The sequence below is a fragment of the Pomacea canaliculata genome, linkage group LG14, assembly GCF_003073045.1.
Source record: "Pomacea canaliculata isolate SZHN2017 linkage group LG14, ASM307304v1, whole genome shotgun sequence".
NCBI classification, from domain to species: Eukaryota; Metazoa; Mollusca; class Gastropoda; order Architaenioglossa; family Ampullariidae; genus Pomacea; species Pomacea canaliculata.
The window spans coordinates 2,598,380-2,620,452 of record NC_037603.1 but is presented as its reverse complement, the minus strand read 5'-3'; the positions used below and the strand labels follow the sequence as shown (position 1 = coordinate 2,620,452).

Sequence of the window (22,073 nt, the reverse complement as noted above, 5' to 3'; positions counted from 1 at the left end):
GATTACCCCAACCCCAAACCTAGTGCTTCACAAGTTTCTGTTATGTAGATGCACACACACATGCACACCGAAGAAATTAAAGCAGACAATTATATCCACTAGAGAAAAACAGCATTTCATTTATTGCTGAATGTACTATGTACAAGAATTAAAGTCCCAGAAAAATCAGTGAATGCTCAGGGTGATCTGGAAGCAGGAGTAACAGGACAACTATGCCATCAGGATCAAGAAGATTGGTGAGTGAAGCTTTGTCATCTAAACTTGTCAGTGTTTCGGAAACTTGAATGATCTCTGAAAAGAAAACCAAAATGTTTGGTTAAAAATCTGGAATCAAAAGGACATTTTAACTAGATATACTCGAAACTTGCTATAATGCCTCATGGGATTCAATAAGAAAATAATATTCTTGTCAAGATTAAATCTTTTAGGCTTCTTTCCAAAAAACAAACAAACAAACAAAAAATACTCTCATCCACAATTTATTGTGGTGAAGAGAAAACACAACAAGGAAAAAATAATACTCTTTAAACGAAATGAACAGAATTCACAATTTCCATCCTTTACCATGTATCACTAGCTAATGTCTTTTTCATGACATCTTTCATGTAATGTACATGTCTTCACTTTGGAGATCAGATGCAATAAACAAATTTACAACGAAATTTAGAAATCTCTACAAGCAAATGTCTTATCATATGCAGCTTGTTATACAACATTAATCCTTGACCAAATATAATAAATTAGAATATTTTCTTTTCATCGATCCATATTCTCAAAAGGATAAAAATGGGCCGAAAGACAACTGTCATGAGAAATAAACTGAAGTAACTTTCAGAAGAACATACTTGAGGCTGTCTGTATGTGTCTTGTACTCCATAACAGTATTTGAGGGAAGATGCAAGACTCGTTTAAGTGTATCTCGTATCCTTATTGTCGTGGCCTGGTCTGATGCCGTTCTGTTCCAGAGAGACAAGATGTCATCCTGCAAAATGCAACCTCATTTGAACAGGCTGTCAGATAAAAGCAATTGAAATAATTTGCTCTCTGAAATTTCTCTAGAGTATTTTAGCTCAGGTTGATTCTGATGTGTTCTGGTATAAAGTGACACTTGCCTTATCCTTGTTTTGCACCTAGCAATAGTTTTTTTTTCTGCTTTTCATTACTGAGAACACTTCCCTAACCTAGTGGGATTAACAATGATGGTCATTTGTCATTAGAAAGTTCAGCAATTTCCTCCCTAAAGGATGATAATAAAGCTATTGCAATTTACCTGGAACCGGACTGAGACAACAGCCCCACAGATCTCCTCACCAACCACAAACTGCTCTCCCAGCATGGCCAGTACAAGATTCTCCCAGCATCGTGAAGCAAGCCCTTTCTTTAATCTGATGATCCACTTGCCTCCAAGCTTGTTGGCATCATCCTGTGATGATTACACAACATTACTTCTGTTGTGATGTAGTCATTGTTGATATATATAATGATATACACAGTCAATTGTCACTGCAACTCATTCGTTCTGTGTGTCATTCACTTGACAGTTCTACTGGCCTTGATCTTGTATTAGCCTGAGGTGACTTTAAGACCAACCTGAATGGTTTGTCTTTTTTGCAGATATCGGTAAATCTCACCTGTAAATTTCAGTCTCCAAAACCCATCTGTTAATCAATTATCCGCTAGCAAAGCACGCTATTTGCACCTGTGATCAACAAGTGTCGCTAACAGTGTACAGTGGAACCTCGGTTAACGAACTTAATCCGTTCTGGAAAGTTGTTCGTTATCCGAAATGTTCGTTATCCGAAACAATTTTTTCCATAAGAAATAAGGGAAATAGATTTAATTGGTTCCCAGCCTCTGTTGACTCGCTAATATTTGAAAGTTACAGGCTATATAGATATTTGTAATGAAAACAGTTATAATGCAATATAAATGAAGTTAAATAAACATAAAACATTAATGAACGCATTTAAACATCAGAAAACTTGCCGTTTTGATGGCGTGGTTGGAAGCAGGTGTGGGGAGGAAGGGGCGGAATTACTGCTTTGATTCCCTCCATGAGCACGTGACATTGTAAAGTCGGGGTGACTTCCCTTTTCTGTCACTTTGAGGTTAAAGGAAAACACTTGTCCAGTGTCTGTTCCTTCTGCCTTTTTGTAAAACTTCGGTAATACGACATCACATATCCGACAGACGCATGCCACCTTCATACTTTGAAATCATTTCCTTTTTCAATTCATTTGTTGGCCGCTTCCTTGTCATTACCTCACTACTATTAATTGCTCTTAATCTTCTTTGGAGCCATGATTGAGGACTAACTTATTAAAATAAAGCACAAAAATCACTAAATAAGAAGAATGCGCACAGATAAGGAACGACTGATCGTAACTGTGTGTCGACCGCGAATGATGACACGCTGGTCGGTCACGTGTGGTTCACGTGGCTGTTCGTTATCCGAAATTTTGTTCGCTATCCGAGACAAACTTTTAACGAAATTTTTGTTCGTTAACCGAAATATTCGCTATCCGAGGCGTTCGCTAACCGAGGTTCCACTGTACTACGTCATGCTAGTGTACCATTCGCAAAGTTGCCAGCAGTCAACACCAAACATGGAGAGAGAATGAGCAATAGTTGAGTTATTTGGATGCTGAAAGTCTGTATTGCTCATGCTAAAGTAGTAGTTTTTCACAGCACAGTAGCACTGAATGCCTTACCTCCCACATAGGACGAATGCCTTCCTTGAACAAATGATAATCACTGTGGCCTGTTAGTTCACTGGGACGCGCAAGGTGACTGTACACTGCCCAAAACTGTTCAACCTAAGACAAACATGAAAATGCAAAGCAAGCTGGTTATTTAGTCCTTGAAAAACAAAGCCCAAACAAAATTTTATACAGCCCTTGAGAGCACATAGAAACTTTATGTGCATACACACGAAAATAAAAATTGCTTATTTAATACTAAAATCTCTCACCTGAGTGAACTAGAACTGATTGAAATATATGGACCTTAAAAATACAGGTAACTTTTGCCCACTTCAGTAGTTTCTTCCTCTTTTTATTAAGAACAAGCTGGAAATAAATTCTTTTTTGTGTACTTATTTTTTTTAAATATTTTTATCTATTCAAGAATTTAAAAAAAAACTGACCAAGAAAGCTGTTGATGTTCCATCAAGTTTATAAAGGATGAAAACTTAAGCATGTTGGTGACATTTAGCTAGCATTTGTGGTCATCAGGTGTTGCAGCCTATGCTCCTCGAGGGAGAATAAACTAAACTGTGGTCATTAGGACATGATCTAAACAAAGTACTCACAGATGCAAATGATGCCACAAATTTCAAGTGCTGACCAAAGGTTGTACTTGTTTTATTACCAGGAGTTCGTTTTGAAAACCAGATAGAATAGTTGAACTGGAGGGGGTGCTCACCAGGCCCAGGTTTCTGTAAGCACAAAACAACTATGGAGTAACATACACCAGATTAGGTAGTAACAAGTAATTATATACAAGTATTAATAGCAGCCTGATTAAAAGCACAAGGGAAAAAGAACTGTGCAAGAATTTCACCCGATTTTGGATCAGACCACTGAAGCAATAACAATTTTATTGGTACTCTCAAGTCAAAATCCTATAAAAAGTTTTATCAATTTTTCTGTGCAAAAAGCAGAAAGTTATAGATGATACTGTTTTTATAAAACAATTTGCATGGGACTAAAATGTGTCATTGTGATAGCTTGTTTATAGAATTAGTAAATCAAGAATTTGTTTAAAATGTGACCAAAAACAATTTAAAGAAATCACTATCCAAAAAAGAATGTAACTGTCTGGCCTTTAGGTATGTTACTGAATATTACCAGGAAACACAAAACAAAGAAAGCAAAGTAAATCATGTCAGATAAAAGACAAAACTGTACTGAAGTGAGGAAGCAATGGTGTGGAAATAATGCTGAATGTGTAGTAACAGTTTGACACACGTTCCTAATTCCATCACTTTGATATACACCCGTTAGTAATAGTCTTACAGGCGCAGGCCGGAAAGTGTCAATCTGACTCCCTTCATCATCTTCGCCACTGTCTTCCAGCTTAAGCCTGAAAAAGTATTTCAGAAATAATGTTTCACATGTTTGAGTAATTGGCATATAGCACCTAAGAAAAAAAGTATGCATCTAATGTATATATATATATGATTTCAATTTTCTTGCATCATATTGTCTGCTTCACTATTATCCATGCAATCATTTAACAAAAATTTTGTTGTTTTTCTTTTAACGAGGACCACTCTCCAGAAAGATGGCATGAAACTCAAATCTCTCTCGAATCTTTCAGTACTAATCGTTTAAAGCTCTCGCCGTATGTATCCTAGTCCCAACAGATTCATAATAATCATCATTCGCAGCATCAGCAGTAATAACGTTGTTTAATATACTTACGCATCAAATTTATTATTCATGGCGTATTAGAAAGTTTGTGCGGGTTGCGGTGGAGACAGAATATAAAACTATGATATTGCAGTGCTCAATGAACATAAAACCCCCACGATGTTGTCAAAATGATTCTATTGGGCCGCAAGGTTGACCAAAATTGCGCAATACTTTAGCGGTACATAGTGTTATTTTAGCAAAAATATACTACCGACAAAATAAGTGACTATTGATTGTATTTTATGTTTATTGTTATTCATTATATTTTTATATACAGTTTACATTCAGCGAGTCTTTCGTGAAACTGGTGCAAGTAACAACGTGTAGTTGTAGAGGTGAAAGGTTGCGTAAACTTTGTCCTTATGCTTATCTGCCTTTTCTTTGTATTCACATCCATCGCAAGTCTATAAGAGAGAATAAAAGTACATTAATTTTATAGATATCAATATTCTTTATTGTCTCCCACCTGGTTTCGGTCATTTTCATTTGTTATGACGTTTCTAACTCTGCCACGTGAGGGAACGATGAACTGCTACTTCTACTTTTGCATGTCGTAATCTGAATACCCAAAACTTGTAAAAAATTCTAAAAACTTCCGGTTGTTGGGCAACAGTGCAAGAATAAGTGAAAAGCATTTTCCAAACATTAGCATCGTTGTCATTGTTTGGCCTAAAATTTTCTGCAATTTCTTTCTCTTAAGTAAAAATTTAGTAGAAATATTCCATTTTTGCTACAATGAAACCAAACATAAATTTTATAATAAATGTTAGTTTATCGAGTAATTTTACACGCGTGCAAGTTTTGTCTATGTAGAAACAGGAAAGCAAAATCCCTACATTGACTCATTCCTACATGTCATTACGACTCGTCTGCTTAGAATAAGTAGAAACATCACTATGCAATACTGTGTTTCCAAGATTTGATTTTATGCTGCTGTTCTATTTACAATTTCGCAAGACTTAGATGTAATGGCAAATCTGACTAATACAGTTTCGTGCAGTAGTTTTCCTGAAAACACAGATCGATGTGTAAGTAAATCTGTTATTTAGTTACTTGTTTGTGAAGTCTTTACAACGTCCGTGTTTTCACTTGCCTTTTGCCTTCCTAAAATAATTCCAACAGTTATATCCAAGGTGGGATTAATCAGGATGAATATAGTTAATGTTAGTGTGCTGAGCCAACACCAGCACTGAACCTACAATCGCAACGACACGTACCTGATCGTCACTATATAGGTACTCCAGCAGATCGGCTATCTTAACGAAAACTATCTCGACAATTCAATCACTGTCAAAAACAAACAATCAAAAATGAAGAGACAAGCAAACAGCAATAACATGACGATAAGCGCAGAAGAGTTTGTGATAGACTTCCTTGATTTTACAGACCTTTTTTTTTTCCGAAACTGACTTTGTTTTCTCACACATAGATTCACTTATACATACGAAAATTACGGCACAAAACATCACTTATAAATGACCGTTCTTCAAAATAAAGGTTGTTATTAGGAGACCTTCCTAAAATGCAAGATCTGTATCTGACTTACTGTGGCATGGTGTTAACAGTAGGTGATTGTTGTCACTCTTCCTATCTGCATGTGTGTGTGTGCACGCGCGCGCCCACCGTGACTGAGGATGGGTACATACGCGTGTGGTGAGGTCAATATTCTTCTAGAATACATCAATTTAAAATAAATTTTCTACTGAAGTTGTAGCCCATTGCATTTGCAACTTACACTTTAAAAATAAAATGTCTTTTTTCTATAAAAAAAATATATGTTGCAGGAAACGGTGATCACAATCCGTAAAGTTGCAGGGGCATTTTCACTTACAGGATGGTAAGCAAATCGAAAATAATATTGGCTTTTTCATTTCCAATTGCTTTAAATATTTTTAAGGGGGTCTGACTAACCTGGGTTCAGCTGAATCCACTAGAATGTTATGTATACATGTATACTTATATAGAGAATACTGCAGCTTTATGCTCTTCGAGGAGTAATGAGGAATAAACAAAATGATATAGAGAATATTATTTGTGTATGTATGCAGCTTTTCTGTCTGAGAAATCTCTAAGCTTTCCACAACTAAGAAATCTGACTAACCATTTAAAAGAATCTTATTTCTTTCTTTTAAGCCAACTGGCATCGAAGTGAAAGGATACCTAAGACTCCTTCTTCTTCATGTATTTCCTTTATTTATGTGAGATCCATTTTTTAATTTCAGTTTATTTATGATAGCTGTCATCTGGTTGTTCCGGAAGTATGTTGTGTTTGCTCAGGTAATAATTATTTAACACTTAGTTTCCACTTTTTAAAGCAGTAATGTGTGGAGGGGATTGATAGAAAAGAGGCAGAAAGCTGTTGAAATTTCATACATTGTCTTTAAAGTAAAAATCTTGTTGTAGTTACCATTCAAATGGTTATTGATATTTTTTCATATGCTACAGAGGGGGTGGGTCATTTCACCTTGGTCATATTGTCCCTCGGCTTGAGTCAGATTGTCCCAGCTATGTCCATTTCATCCTAGGTAAGGCCGTTTTGTCCTAACACCGAAAGTCAAATTGTCCCAGGCCCAAAAGATTAATCAAACACAGATGACACAGGTATCTATTAGCATCAAATATTACCAAAAGATCCATATTGTTTGAACAATATAGATACGTAAGTTTAGCTGCCTGTTTTAACCAGAGCCATGCAAATAAGTTTAGCCACCATTTTACCAAACAAAAAATGGCTGCTTGGCAATACACATGCAGATTTTTTAAATTAAAGATTTTGTCATCATTTGTTATCCTAATGGATTTATGTAGCACATTTTAAAAAAGTTTTTGAAGTGGATTTCACAGTTGATAACAGTGGTGCATTTCAAGCTAAATGATTGAGTACCCAAACAGTGACACCTCTAAATATGGTAATAATAGGCCAGAAAAAAACAAAATACAAGTTCACAATATAATGATGACAAAATCTTTAATCTACTTGTGTCATTGGTGGTAGATTCATCTTTTGGGCCTGGAACAATTTGACTTTTCGGTGTTGGGACAAAATGGAGATAGCTGGGATGATTTGACTCAGGTTGTAGGGTGATATGACTGAGGCAAATGGTCTTGGAGCAAAATGACTTGTGACTGCCACAAGTAATGAATCATGAAATGTATTTTTACAACTTTTTTTGATGGTTCATATTCTTTGAATGTATTTTGGCAAGATGGTTATTCCTTTCTATTCTCTACACATTCTGGCAATTTTTTTTTAAATTGTATTTTCAGAGGATGATTTTATATTTAAGTATTGGAGCCCTTCTTGACAGCATTGCATATCTTATGGTAAGTACCCTGCTATGGATAAAACATTGATTTTTCTTTATTGATATTATATATTTGTTGTTTATGAAACAATCTTATTTTCTCAACATTGTTTTTGGGGCAAAGAAAAATAAGTAATTAATCTTGGGTTTACATGTTCTTTTTTTTTCTCCTGATCATGCTAGAAGCGGCATTTCAGCTTGCGAAGTGGAGGGAAAGGGAATATATTTTGCAGAAATGTTTTACAACATGTACTTTTCTTGCTCATTATCTCCTGGTCATGTAATCTATTAAAATCAGTGGTTGAATCACTTCTTGGCAGTGGTCAAAATGACACAAAGTGGTCAAACTTTTGAAATGGTGGAGTCAGCAAGTGACTTTATGTACAATTGCAGAGCAACACTATTGAAGATGGACCACTTTGTGACTTCCAAGCTTGGTGGCTCACCTTCTTTGGTATGTTTGTTGTCTGTTTGTATAAATTCTTATAAAATTTTTTTTAGGTGGTTGAGTAGTTTAAAACTTGGTAATATGTTTTATCATGCCTGGCAGTAGCAGCATCTCTTATATTTTTATTCTTTCTTTGTATGTTAAAAATGAGACAACCTTGATGAAACGATGTAATATTGAGCTAATCTCAATGTGTATGTGTGTGTGCTTGTGTGTATGTGTGTGCACTTGTGTATGTTTGTCTGTATACAAATCTTTGATGTTCAGATTGGACAGTACTTCTGTGGGTAGCATGTATCACCTTCAATCTTTACATGAATGTGGTCCGCGCCACTTCTACTGAGCGCTTTGAAGGGTCAGGCTGCATGAATTGACTTATTTCTATTTTGAAATTTGCTTTCTTCAAACTCTGCTGTTGTTTGTTTGTAGCTTGACTTCATTCCACGTGTTTATAGTCAGAACAAAAAAGACTCTTTTGAAAAGCTATTATCTGTAGTCTAATAATGGACATAGACAGAGCCTTATTCTCAAAAGGAAATCTTTGTGTTATTTACATTATACACCATAATTCACTTTCTTGCGTGTAAAATACATTTCCTACAAGTCATTGTAAAAAATAATGAAGTGACATTTTTATGGAAAAATAATCATAATATATAATTATAACATTTTGACTATCATATACGGAAGTTTTGCTGTAAGCTGCATATAATCCCTTCTTGCAATGTGTAATTTAGATGTTTTCTTTGTACAAACAAGGTAACAGTCATAAAACAAAAAATCATTAGTTAGAGTTTTAGACATTTTCCATTAAATTCTTTTCATGCTAATAACATTTTGACTTAACTAGATTTTGTAGAAGTGTGCATGTGTGTGTGTTTTGGAATGAGAGTGAGAGAAATAGTATATTTGTAAATCACATTGATAAAAACACCATATGATACTTGTAATTGTTTGGGAGACAACGGCATTGTACTGAAAGAATGAGCTTCTTTTTTAAAGGGTTTACCATATAGTGTGCTGGGGTCTTCCTCTGTGCATGTCGCTTTTGCCATTCATCAATGATCACTATGGACCTGCTGGAGCTTGGTGGTAAGTCAGTTTTGATCAATCGGGTCTTGCTGCAGGGCTTCTTACATATCTTACCACTATGTTAACACTTTGGGACAGTTGATGGCACAGTAGCTAAAGCGCCTGTCATCGTGACAGTGAGACTTGGTTGTTGCAGATTCATATCTTGGCTCTGATATACCTCTCTCTGAATGTGACACCTGTTTACAAGTTTTTTCCCAAAATCATTGAAGAGCTCTTGTGAAGTTGTGGCATTGGTATTATTCCTGCACTTCATATCTCAATTTTTTGGATGACTAAAAGTCATAAAAATAGTAAAACAAGACCAAAAATAAATGTTTCAGCTGGATTGTGGAGGACATTGCTTGGAGATTGGGGATGTGAGTATAATTATGATGTGATTTGTAAAGACACATCCTTTTTTTGCATCTTTTGAAGGGGAATATGCACAACAGCATAGCAGTAGAGGAGAAAATTAGTATTTCATTAGTTATGTTTATAGAATTTTGCAAAGCAAGATTACATGGATTTCATTTTCTATCTTATTTTTTTTAGGTGTTTTCAAACCTGTACTGTCCTACAAATTGCTTTCTCTCTCCCTTTTTTTATATTTGTCTTTGGAACTAAACCATTTTAATGCATCATTATTTCACTGCAGCTGGTATGCACCATTATTTCTTATCATCGTCCTGCTCTTTGCTGCTTACATCTACATCATCTTAACTTTGTCCAGAAAGGTGAGTACTGCATTCATACTTTCCTACTTAGTGTTAACTACATTTTTCTGACCACCAATTATTATTTTCTTCCTTCTTTTTTAAGTAATTTTAGACCAGGTGAGCGATACAGCTCATCTGACAGATATTAGTTTATTGGATGTGTAAAGTGGATTGATCTCATTAATACTCCTCAGGACACTGAGGGGTGTTTGAAAGACACTGTGAAGAGGTGAGTTTTAAGTTGCCACTTGAAAACATTTAAAGAAGCAGCCTGGCAGAGTTGTGATGGGAGAGTGTTCCAAGCATAGGGATGAGAGACCAGAGCAGGATAGTGTGTCGGAAATGTGGAGTTGGAGTGTATTAGCTGCTGAATGATGTATGGAGTCTGGGATGGAGTCTGGAGGATGAGGCAAGAAGAAAGGTAAAAGGAGTGCAGCGATGGAGACATGTACAGCAAAAACAGTCCAGATTTTATGTGATACAGTTGCTGATGGGTAGCCAGTGAATGAAGTGAAAGAAAGGGTCATCTGATCAGTCTTGAGCACCTGAAGCACCAGACAAACAGCAGAGACCTGAAAAATTGAAGGGTGTGAAGTGTGGCAGAAGGGAGTTGCAATAATCCTGGCATGAGAAAAGAAAGGAGACAACTAGCTTAACAGTAATATCAGTACTCAGATACCAATGTATAGAAGAGAGGTGCCAGAGATATTAAAAAAAACCAAAAAACAAAATTCCAAGTTTTTATCAAAGAGGAGACATATAGGATATAGCTGCATGGATAAAGATGAAGTCAAGGATGACATCAAGACTCTCATTGCTGGATGATAAGAGGATCATAGTGACTAGAGGAAGATACAGTAGAAAGGCACCATCTAGACTCGATGATCAATGCTTCATTCTTATCTGGCAAATATGTTGTCTTATTTGTATCTGATTTCTCTTGTATATTGTGGATTTGGTTACCATCCAACAAACATTATCATCATCAGCCCCTTTAGTCATGGTTGGCATCTATCAAAATTGTCACCAACTTGTTTGTCAGCTTTCTTGGTTGTCATTTTAAAGCCATCATTCAGTCTCTATTACGGGATGCCGATGTGGCTTGGTGTGCATATGTTCTTACCACATAGTAAGTAGTTATTTGGTAGCTTGGAGTTTTTGTGTTGTGTGTTATGTAGTTAGAAATTGTCCTCAACAGGTCAAATTTGAACTATGCCAATAGCATTGAAGAGGCAATGATCATAATACATAATCAGGATTTATTCTGCTTATAAGTAACATCCTTAGCTAAACTCTTCATTTAAGTGTTATATTTTTTGTTTAAGTACAGAGATATAAGTTTATGCTATTTTTTTTTTGTAAAGCACTTAATCAAAAATGTACATCTTTTGTATGTGTTCATGTATGCTTCTTTGTGGGATTGTTCAGGCTAGCACCTGGGAAGGCACTTATGACCCAGACACAGAAAGAAATCATGTAAGTTGTGTTTTTTAAAATTTCCTATTCATTGCTGATATTTTCCCTGTGTAACATTTTAATTGTTTACTACATTATTTTGAGTTTTCAAAAACCAGATTATTCATACCAATCTGACTATTTATTGTGAACCAACAGATGGTACATTATGGATTTCCGGGGCTCTTTATACCCAACCCATATTGACCTAAACATTCAGCAAGGCAGTACTAGAAAGTTTAAAGTACTCCAACTCAGTTACAAGTATTGTCAAACATTAGTGTACAACTCATTTATTTACAAGCCCCATCCTACTCCACTCACAGCTGCATGACTCTTTCATCTTATAAAATTCTAAGATAAATTAGTTTTACAAAATTAGTCTGTGAATTAATAACAGAAAAAGAAACCCTTTCTATCAAACTTTTCTCACTGGTCTTCCCAATTCACCATTCACACAACAAAAGTGCAGCTTAATAAAACGAGCATAACCAAAAACAATCTATAACTCTAGCCCCACTCGTCTGAAATCTGTTGCACAATATACTTTGTAGCATTTATGTTATGTAAAGATACTTCTGAGTGGATTTCGAAAATATATGATTTTCAATTGATGTACTAAGTCATATAGTGTTTTTATTGAAGTTAATGAACTGTTGCAGCAAATGCTGCGGGAGGATATCAAACCTCTGCGTCTCTACCCTTTTGTATATCTTATCGTCTCCATCTTTCCCCTCATTAACAGGTGTGCCTCTTTTTTTTCATTTTTTAAATCTTATTTATGTATTTTATGCTTGTTAAGGATCACCTAATTTTTTAATAAATATGAATAAGAAGCGATCATTGGTGTAGAAAGTATGTTGGGTATTGAAAGTATACTCTTGTACTTATGATTTTGGATGGCTGTAATTCATCCTGCTACTACCTCCGTAGATTACATGATAAGGAGAATTGGTGACAAAACTAGTGGCATAGAAAGTGGTACGAATGTGTGAATAAAAAATAACATGTTAGGACATGGCTTTATAAAATATGTTGATAATCCAGTATGATGTAGATCAAGTCAATGTTTTTCTAAGAGCTTTGGTAACTGAGAGAGTAATGATCCTGTGCTTTTGTGGTAGGATTCAAAATGCCTTTGCCCCCCACAACCACGTGTTTGCACTCGTGGTGCTAGCTTGCCTGTCAGCGCCTCTTCATGGTGCATTGAATGCCCTGGTGTTTGGAATGGATAGGGAGACATTGAAGAAACTGACACCCATGCAAATTATGGTTGGTATAAAGAGCTACTCCCATGTTTATTTTGCTTTACCCTATATGTTTATTTGCTTCTATACACTGTAAGTAGTTTGCTTAATTTGCTTTAGTTTAATGCATTATTAGTTTAATGGTATATTTGCTTCCTGTACTTTTCACAAATTTGGGTATAACTATGGTTTTATGTTTTGAGTTAGAGCAATTCCCTTCTGCTTCTTCTGCAAAAATTTTGGGGATTTTTGCCAGAATTGTGTTTCTTTACTTCATTACTTTTGATTATTTTTAGATACTGCTTTTTAATGTTTTGTGATTGGTGGTGGTGATAGTCTGTTTGTCTGTATGCATATACTTGACCATGTCTGTGCGTGTGTGCATATACATTTGTAACAGAATAATGAGAATCTGTTTCTCATGTACTTATATGGCTTCAGATCCTGTGATAAAAACCTACACTTGTAGGTCTTTTTGTCTTCTTTTCTGTGCCTTTGACTCGTTCATAGATGTCAGTGGTATCTAGTTCTTATTTTATTGGGGTGGGTTAATTTTTAGTGCATGTAGCAGGAATGTTCTTCTGTTCACTGTCAGCATAACATTTGGAAAATCATGATCTTGGGCATTTCCTGCTGGAGTGAACTTCTCTTGTGTTTCTGTCTGCCTGCAGACTGCACTTCAAGCTCGTGTCCACCCTCAGGAAGTTCGTGAATATCCTCTTGCAGTTGGCCACCTTGATGACCTTGAAGCCACTCCTGATAATTCCAAGTTTAGACATGTGGCTTACACCCGCTTGCACTGACAGTGATGTGGTGCGACGGGGAAAACAGGGTCATCATTTGAGAAGAAAATCATGTAGATGTCTTCCAACACTTACTTGTTGACTCATTTTAACAGCATATTATTTTCTACCTATTCACTACAACAGTAAGTGTCTTGGTCGTGTCATCCTTTTTTGCAGTGGCATGCACACGAATTTCAAGATAAAAGATGCTGCTGATGTTAGGGTTTGTGAACATACTGTGAGATGATGTTGATTACAACTTTTAGTAAATGAGACATTCAATAAACTTTTAACGAAAAGGATGCTGGTATTTCCTAAGAAAGAATATTGACATTAGGCATTATTTTGGATTTCTTAGAAAGGAAATAGTTCAGTCTGTGCACAAATAGGCAGTGGCGTAGGAACCAGGGGGGCAGCGGGGGCAGCCGCCCCCCCCAAGGAAAATACAGGGGGGGCAGGAATATCCTTTTGCCCCCCCCAATATTTGAGACGTAATACCTCACAAAGAGCAAAGAACAGAAGAAAGGTAGGGGAACGTAGAGAGGAGACGGTCATCACCGTGCGAGTGCGAAGGCCGTTCACTGTCAGAAGGGAGTTTGCCCCCCCAACGCCGAACATCTTCCTACGCCACTGATAGGTGCAGATGTCAAAACAAGGGCTTAAAATGTGCATATGGTGGTGGATTATGTGCATCTTAAAGCTTCAAGACAACTTCCAGGAACAAAGGAAATAGCAGAGCCACACATTTTTTTTCCCTGAAAGGACAAGGAAAGCCAGATGTTTTGCATTTACGTCCTTTGCTAGGTTGTCTTGTTTGCAAAAGCACTTAGACCACATTTTCTCAGCTGTGATTTTATGAGGCCACAAGAGATCATGTTTGAAAAATAAGGGTTTTTCCCCGAATGCTATTAGCACTCATCTACCGAAAAGACTGATTTGCTTAGTGACGAAGAGCTTCAACCTTCTCTTGTAGGTCCAGCTAGACAAAATTGTTCAAGATTTTGTTGTTATAGTCATATTTTCAGACACATGGAAATAGTGTAGAAACGAGCTTTAATATTGAAGATGAAGTATTTCTGGACATCGAGTTGCTTCCATGTGCTTTGTGTAAATTTGTAGATATACGTGTGTGTGACAGAGAGAAAGAATCAGTAAGCAAATTGGTGTGTGTGTGTGTGCTTTCCTTAATTTATACATTTTCCCTTTTGTTTTGCACTGCATGGGTGTATTTTCTCTAACTGCTTTTATGTATGTGCATGAGGTATTTATACCATGTATGCTTGTTTGTAGCTAATAACAATGAGAAGGAAACCATACTGTAAAGCTGAGACGTGAAGTCAAGGTAATATCAGTATCAGTTTGGCAAATAGGTTCTTCTGTTTGGATCCTAAAATGTTCAATGTGTTTAACTTAGGCAATGTTACTGTTTTTGTTTTCAACTCTTGGCCAAGTCTACAAAATTATTTTATCAATATACTTTGTTTTAAAGAAGGTTACTGTGTTCAGGATGCTTTTATCTAAAGTATATCATGTCAGTCCATTGTAGTGGAAGGTCCAAATATCATGCAGTAAAGAACAGGGCATATACCCTGAATATATATGTAAAGATAATATTGGATGTAGATTGCCTATCATTGTTAAAATAAGTGTTAACTGTGCAACTTTGACTAAGAGTAGTATCAGTCATTAATACCAAACATTCTGCTTTTGCTTTTTTTTTAGATTGTTACAATTATCTGATGTGTCTTTTGTAAACCTCTGGACTTGCAGCATTAGGTGTCACTGTAAAAACTGCAGATTTTTGCATGCCTCAGTTCTTTTACGAGCAACAATGACAATATCTACATTTATACCATGGCTATACTTCTGCAAGTCTGATTCTCGAACAAATTTTTTTGTGGCATTTAGTCACTTTGTTAATCTTCATCAGATTTTTAAATGGATTTTAATAAACATTTTTACACTTGAGAATATTTGGATCGTAAATAAAGAAGCCCATCATTCCATTATATCAAATATCAGTGTTAATGTCATCCTACACCAAATGCCATCAAGTGTGTCCAAGTGCTCTAGTTGCTGATAGCTGACCTGCCTTTGTGCAGTAGCAGATGGTAGAGATTATAGCTGTTTGCATTTAACTAACTCAATGATTAATATATGAAATATGTGTGAGTTTGTTGTTTGACCAACCAGCATGTGGATCTATTTCCTGTTTCCGAAGAATCTGGTAGCATTTCATATTACATCTGTGTACTTCCATTTCTCATTAACAGCTTGGTGTGTGTCTTTAAAAATTGTTTTAGTAAGTGGTTGGTGAGAAAAAGTAAATGCACATGCAAGTGTGTGTATCCGAGGATCTTTTGTCATTGCTTATTGGAGCATTTTGTGGCAAATTCTAAATCTTTTTTAAAGCATTTCACATATTCAGTGGCTTAGGAACCAGAGATCGATACTGAGTAGGCAAGAATGTGAACGTAATTTATTATTAGCATAGAATTTTCCCCCTGAAAGCTGAGCATCTTTCTATGCCACTGTTATTGCAACTAATTAATGTACAGCAGCTTGCAGATTCATTTAAAAACACATTTAGCTTAAAACTTGGGGAACCACACAAGCATGCTCACTTTTCTAATGCTGGTGATGATGACAGAACATTAAAGTAACTCTTCAAATAAACATATCCTTGCACAATCACTTTTATATACCTTTGAATAATATGGCCACTAAACTTGGGACTCTTAGCTTTTACAATTACCATACCTTATAAGTATTTAATCTTTTAGTTTTTGTTTTCGTTTTCACTTTAATTTTTACATTAAAAACATATTTTTTGGTGCATTACAAGAAACATGCAATATTTTAAAGACTTTTTGTTACATTGTCCATATTGGGAATATCCAGGAAATATTCTGCCTGTTTATTTTTAGTATGCTATTTATGAATGGAAACTAAATAAAACATTTTAACATATATACAAGTTTTGTCTTTAGTTGTTTTTTTTGTAATGTTAGTGTAAAAGCCACTTTATTTATTTATTAGCTTAGAATAGGCAGTTTGTGTGTATGTGGGCATGTTTGTTAAAAAAAAGTTTATGAAAATTCACCTCATTTGTAATGTAATTTCTATAATGGAAAAAGTCTAATTATTCTGACATGAAAGATACAAATTAATGAGATTAGACTGAAATATATGTTTGTTAAACTCATGAATTATTTTAATAATGTTTATAAGTACCACAGCTGATGTTTTTAGGAATGAACATCAATAAATGTCAAAGTTTTAGGTAAATACACTTCTAATAAGTGATTCCTATTTGTTGCAGATTGCATTGCGCAGCAAGTTCACACCTCGTGCTAAAGTTTTAGAATATCCACATTTATCTTCCTCTCCATCAACACAGGACTTTCCCTCAGAATGTTTTCCAACAGATCCATGATTCAGGGATAAACTTGGTTATCTTCCTGTATTGCTGGTTTTTCAAGGCAAACCTAGCTAAAGGATTTTCCCATCTTGCTAAAAAGAAGCTTTTGCCCACAAAAGTCAACATTGTGTGTTCAGAGCAAATACATACCATACATGAAAAATACTGCTTAAATTTTGTAACATAAATTTCTGACCAATACTCTAGTTGCATTTTCCAGGATTTAAGTAATTTATTCAATAAATTAATTTTGATAATTATATATATTTAAAATGTTCAGTTGTACAAATAAAACTGCATTAATGATCCATTATAACTGTAAAATAATTTTTCCACTATAATTGGTAAATATGTATACTTTCTTATTTATAGCATTATATTGTTATTATCCTATTATTATTATAGTATTATTGTACTATTAATAGAAATGGTAAAGGGTACAAAAGGTAAAGAAAAGTCCTGTAGTCCAGTGGTTTCAAGAGTTGTTGCCATGGTAACTTAACCTTCTTCCTTTGCACCATTAGTTTCTTGTTTGCAGTGCATATTGCTGACTGCAAGGAACATTATGGAGATTAATATTGTGGATATCATGAATGTACTCATGAATTTTTTTTTTTGGTGCTATTAGATTCAAGTATATAAACCAGAATGCAGTCAGTGGTTAATTTTTCAGCTGAATATTAGAAGCGGTTTAATTGAGAATTTTTTTAACAGGAATAAATCAGGTTCATCATATCTGGCATTTTTGTATAGGCATTTTTAACTATGGCACTAAGAGATTACATAGAATACACTACATGCTGGCATTTTCATTAACACGGGTTAGAGGTTTGAATTTTATAAGAAGAATGCAAAGGTTCTGAGATCAGATTTACAAGGAGAAGTTTGTGTTATATATAAAGAACATGCTCCACATTCTTTCTTTTTTTTATTATTTTTGACACATTCACCTCTTGATGCATTACTTTTTTAAAATGTCAAGCTTGTTGGTATATTTTTTAGCATTTTGAGATTCATATTACAGTCTCCCAAAATCAAACTGTTCTTGTATTTCTGGTGGACTTAATCAATTTGCTTCAAAAACAAAAGGTAGTATTTCAGTTTACCAATACAGCAGAAGCATGTGAATGCAATTTTGATAGTTGTTCAGATTTATGTGAAGGTAATTTTTAGAAAACACAGAAAGAAAATTTTCTAAGAACAGTTCTCTTTCTGGGCTTGCATGTCTGTTCTTCTGAGCATTTGATCATAACTGGGACCTTTCATCAACTTTTATTGCAGCCACTGGGCGTTCTTTTTCCTCATCCAACTGCTCTGCTGTTAACTTGTGGGTGTTTCCTTGTCCAAGTGCTCTTCTCATTGAGGGAGATACCTACAATAGTTGACTTCTATACTACTCGCATCCAGTCAATCATAGACTACACATCCACCCTCTGGGACTCCGCTAGTGGAGCTTCCATGAAACCCCTAGCAAGTGTTCAGAGGCGAGCAATCAAAGCTGTTCTGCTAAAGCCGAAAATAGACCCAAATAACTCATTATCATTGTCAGTGACTTGATAAGTTCCCTCCCCTTTTTTTTTGGTTTAAAGTTGAATGTCCCCCCCCCCCCAAAAAAAAAGAGCCTGTCACACTGGACTTATGATTACTGAGGATCATTAAATGTTTTGAGTTAGACAAATACATGTGAGAACATTTACAAATACTTCTCTAGTGAAATCCAACAAAATTGTAGATCAGCACAAGCTGTTTAAACAGCTTGAGTATGTCAGGGCAGCTTGTTGTGAATTAGCATGTGTCGTTTAAAATTGGACAAGTACCTAAAAGTTGCTCTACACACGATGCACTCATGGGGTTTAACATCACTGTGGATCAGTGCGTGGTCCTTTAAACTGGACCTGTACTTAAAACAAGCTTTACACACATTGCACTGGAAAGGTTCAACATCACTGTGGGTCATCATGTGTCTTTTCAACTTGGACGAGTGCCTAAAAGAAGCTTTACACACACTGCACTGGTGAGGTTTAATGTCACTGTGAATCACCATGTGCTTTTTTAAATCAGATGAGCACCTAAATGCAGCTTGACATATGCCGCATTGGTGAGGTCTAATGTCACTGTGGATTAGTACATGTCTTTTTAAATTGGATAAGCAGCTAAAACCAGCTTTACACACACTGCACTGATGAGGTTTCACATCATCCTCACTGTGGATCACCATGTGCCGTTTTAAGTCAGACAGCTTCCTAAAAGCAGCTCTGCAGACATCACATTGGTGAGGTTTTACATCACTGTGGACCACCATGTGCCTTTTTAAATCAGATAAGGACCTAAAGGCAGTTTGACACACGCTGCACTGGTGAGGTTTCACTTTAACTCTAACATCCCCATCACTGTGGATCACCATGTGCTTTTTTAAATAGGATGGCAACCCAAAAGCAGCTTTACACAGGTTGCACTGGTGAGGTTTATCATCACTATGGATCACCATGTGGTTTTTTAAATTGGACAGCTTTCGAAAAGCAGCTTTACATACAATGCACTGATGAGGTTTCACATCACTGTGGATCATCATGTGATTTTTTAAATCAGATGTACGCTTAAAAGCAGCTTTACATACACTACACTCGTGGGGTTTAATATCACTGTGGATCAGCATATGCCTTTTTAATTTGGATGAATAACTGAAAGTAGCATCACACACACTGCACTGATGAGGCTTAACACCACCATGGATCAACATGTGCCTTTTCAGATTGTGAAAGTACTGAAAATCAGTTTTACACACAAAGCACTGATAAGGTTGAATATCATGCATTATAAGCATGTGCTGTTTTAAGTCAGACTTGTACTTGAAAGCACCTTTGCACACGAGGCACTCATGAGGTTTAACAGCATGCTTGACCAACATGTGCTGTTTTAAACTTGACTTGTACTTAAAAGCATATTTACATACACCACACTGGTGAGCTCTAGCAGCATTCTGGGTCATCGTGCATTCTTTTAGAAAGGATGGATATTTGAAAGATGTACACAGACCATATTGAGAGGACTGGATATGACTATCATTGTGTTGGTTTTCTGATCCAATAGTGTTATTGATCTTTGACACTCCATGATGTGTTTGATGATGGCAACTTTCAGTCACAATATCCATTATCTTAGGAGTGTTACAGCCAGCAGCATTCATCTCTTGAACTTTGGGTGATGATGAACATGATGAGATATTTTCAGTTTTCACATAACTCCACTCCACTTCCTGTGATGCATCATGCACCACCTGATGCTCCATTATTCTGCCTGCCATTAATTTTGATGCTCCCATGTGCTTGCTGCTTGCCTGACATTTCTTACCATGCTGCTTAAAAACATGTTTACCAGGCCAATCTGTCTCAGTCTTCACTATAAAACCATGCTTTTTTTCTCTTTCTTCCAAAATGTGCGGCCATTCTGTCTTTTCAACATCCACATGATCTTGCTCAGTTTTCGTTGAGCAAATGGAATCTTGAGAGCTTAATTTCACGATAAGCTTTCAGTTTTTCTGCTGAATATGTGCAGCAGACTTGATTTTTATTTTACAGTTTCCTTGACAAGAGCTGTTCTCAAGCTGAATGGAACCAGTTTGTGAGAAATTTGCCTCATGAGAATCAGAGAAAAATGAACTTCCTGTTTTAAGCATTGCATTAGTACTCAGGATGTCTTGTATATCATTCACAGTTCTTGGTTCATTCTTTATGTGGCGTGTACTTAGAACCAGGACTTCATTCTCCATGGTAGACATATCTTCGTGCATTTCTATGGCTAAAGTTTGATTGCACTTATTGACTTGTTGGGCTGAGGTAACATCAGACCTTCACTGCTGGCTCACTTCTCATGAAGCTGGACACTTGATCTTACTTTCTTCACCTCTTCAGCTTGAGTCAAGCTATCTTGCACTGCCTTCATTCCAGCCTGATGTGAAAATGTTTGTTGATCTGAAACATTACATTTGTAACAATTCAATGATATTATAATCACATATAGTTGACACAAATTAAAAATGAACATTTACAAACAAGGGAGATGTTCCCACAAAGCAGAAATGTGAATTTCAAAATAGTAGTAATGTTAACAACACTCACCTCTATCCTCCACTATCAAAACTAATAAACAAATAATAAAGTATAACATATAAATGTATTTTTTCCCAAGAATAGAATGATGTGTGCTGGGGAGGGGACTATATAAAATTTATAATAGAATTTTCATTTCATCAAAAACCTGAATTGTACAGCATTTGTAAAAAATGGTGACAACAATAACTTCTTTAGTGTATGGATGAAGAAAACAATCATGCTGCCTGTTTCTTAAAAAAAAAAAAGAGAAGAAAATGAGTGATTCTGTTATTGTTCAAAATTACAGCAACAAATATTATGTCTTGAGCATGTATGCAAAATCAGAAAATCAAAGCCACGCCTTCGGATGGTGTGTTTGCATATACGTTGATAAGCAGGAATGGATGAACTTTACATACCAATTATAATCTGCATAAGGATTAAGAATTCCTTATATTTATTCACAATTTTTACAAGCTTTTTCAAATCAGAGAGCAATTTCTTTCCAGATCTAAATATAAGAGTACACGTAAAGTTTAACCGATCTAGCGTGCTTGAATAATGAAATCGGTTTTGTGTGCATGAGAATGATGACCTCTTTCAAAATGGAAATGTTTATTAAAGTATTACAGTGGAAGATGCTAGTGGGTAAGAGAGCACCATGATGACAGTGAACGACGTTCACATTTTTGCCCCCTCAGTATCTTTTTTGACGGGGATGCTACCCCTTATGGTTCCTAAGCCACTGCATTACTGAATTAGAAGTCTTCGTACCTTTGCGGTAGAAATACATTACTTTGCGACTAACCCACGGTAGTTTTCTTCCCTTCTTTAAAACGTCATAACCTTTTCGTTTTCTTTGTTTATTCTCTCAACTTACTTGTGTCAGTCAAATTAACTGTAAATAAAAACACACGAGAAGGAATATATGCGGCGGTTTGCACACCTTCGAAGGTTGACTTTTACACCTCCGTTATTACGAGAGCTCTGCATCGTCTGCTCTTTGCTGGTCTGGTCTGGTCTTTGATAGTTTCTACTCAACTGTTTATGAGTACTAACTCTTCTTTGAGCCTTTGTAGTTCTCTGTATGTTTGTGTTTGCTTGTGTGCGTATCGC

At 35.8% G+C, this 22,073-nt stretch overlaps 3 protein-coding genes across 7 annotated transcripts; 1 reads left to right on the top strand and 2 right to left on the bottom strand.

The window, feature by feature from the left end:
* Positions 1-94: 94 nt before the first annotated feature.
* On the bottom strand, positions 95-5,016 carry LOC112555217 (eukaryotic translation initiation factor 4E type 2-like). 2 transcript variants are annotated; one of them, XM_025223513.1, is made up of 7 exons: positions 4,882-5,016; positions 4,017-4,083; positions 3,311-3,436; positions 2,712-2,816; positions 1,271-1,423; positions 846-982; positions 95-291 (listed from the first exon to the last, which is right to left on the bottom strand). In XM_025223513.1, the coding sequence occupies exons 1-7, from the start codon at positions 4,899-4,901 to the stop codon at positions 252-254; spliced, it is 648 nt and encodes a 215-aa protein (XP_025079298.1). In that variant the 5' UTR covers positions 4,902-5,016; the 3' UTR covers positions 95-251. The 2 variants fall into 2 exon arrangements, with proteins under 2 accessions (XP_025079298.1, XP_025079297.1); XM_025223512.1 differs by lacking the exon at positions 4,882-5,016 and adding an exon at positions 4,425-4,578.
* A 148-nt stretch (positions 5,017-5,164) lies between these two features.
* Positions 5,165-16,909, top strand: LOC112555211 (cyclic AMP receptor-like protein A). Of its 3 annotated transcripts, XR_003097421.1 has the most exons (14): positions 5,165-5,443; positions 6,200-6,252; positions 6,638-6,692; positions 7,683-7,739; positions 8,114-8,174; positions 8,436-8,523; positions 9,171-9,260; positions 9,584-9,619; positions 9,898-9,976; positions 11,387-11,434; positions 12,076-12,158; positions 12,538-12,685; positions 13,332-13,588; positions 16,768-16,904. XR_003097421.1 is itself a non-coding variant. In XM_025223507.1 (13 exons), the coding sequence occupies exons 1-13, from the start codon at positions 5,384-5,386 to the stop codon at positions 16,879-16,881; spliced, it is 972 nt and encodes a 323-aa protein (XP_025079292.1). In that variant the 5' UTR covers positions 5,165-5,383; the 3' UTR covers positions 16,882-16,909. The 3 variants fall into 3 exon arrangements, 2 of the variants coding, with proteins under 2 accessions (XP_025079292.1, XP_025079291.1); XM_025223507.1 differs by lacking the exon at positions 13,332-13,588 and having other exon boundaries at positions 16,768-16,909; XM_025223506.1 differs by lacking the exon at positions 16,768-16,904 and having other exon boundaries at positions 13,332-13,961.
* Positions 16,910-18,604: 1,695 nt separating this feature from the next.
* On the bottom strand, positions 18,605-21,948 carry LOC112555206 (zinc finger protein 728-like). Of its 2 annotated transcripts, none has more exons than XM_025223494.1 (2): positions 21,838-21,948; positions 18,605-20,837 (listed from the first exon to the last, which is right to left on the bottom strand). In XM_025223494.1, the coding sequence occupies exon 2, from the start codon at positions 20,186-20,188 to the stop codon at positions 18,632-18,634; it is 1,557 nt and encodes a 518-aa protein (XP_025079279.1). In that variant the 5' UTR covers positions 20,189-20,837; positions 21,838-21,948; the 3' UTR covers positions 18,605-18,631. The 2 variants fall into 2 exon arrangements, with proteins under 2 accessions (XP_025079279.1, XP_025079280.1); XM_025223495.1 differs by having other exon boundaries at positions 21,732-21,869.
* Positions 21,949-22,073: the final 125 nt, after the last annotated feature.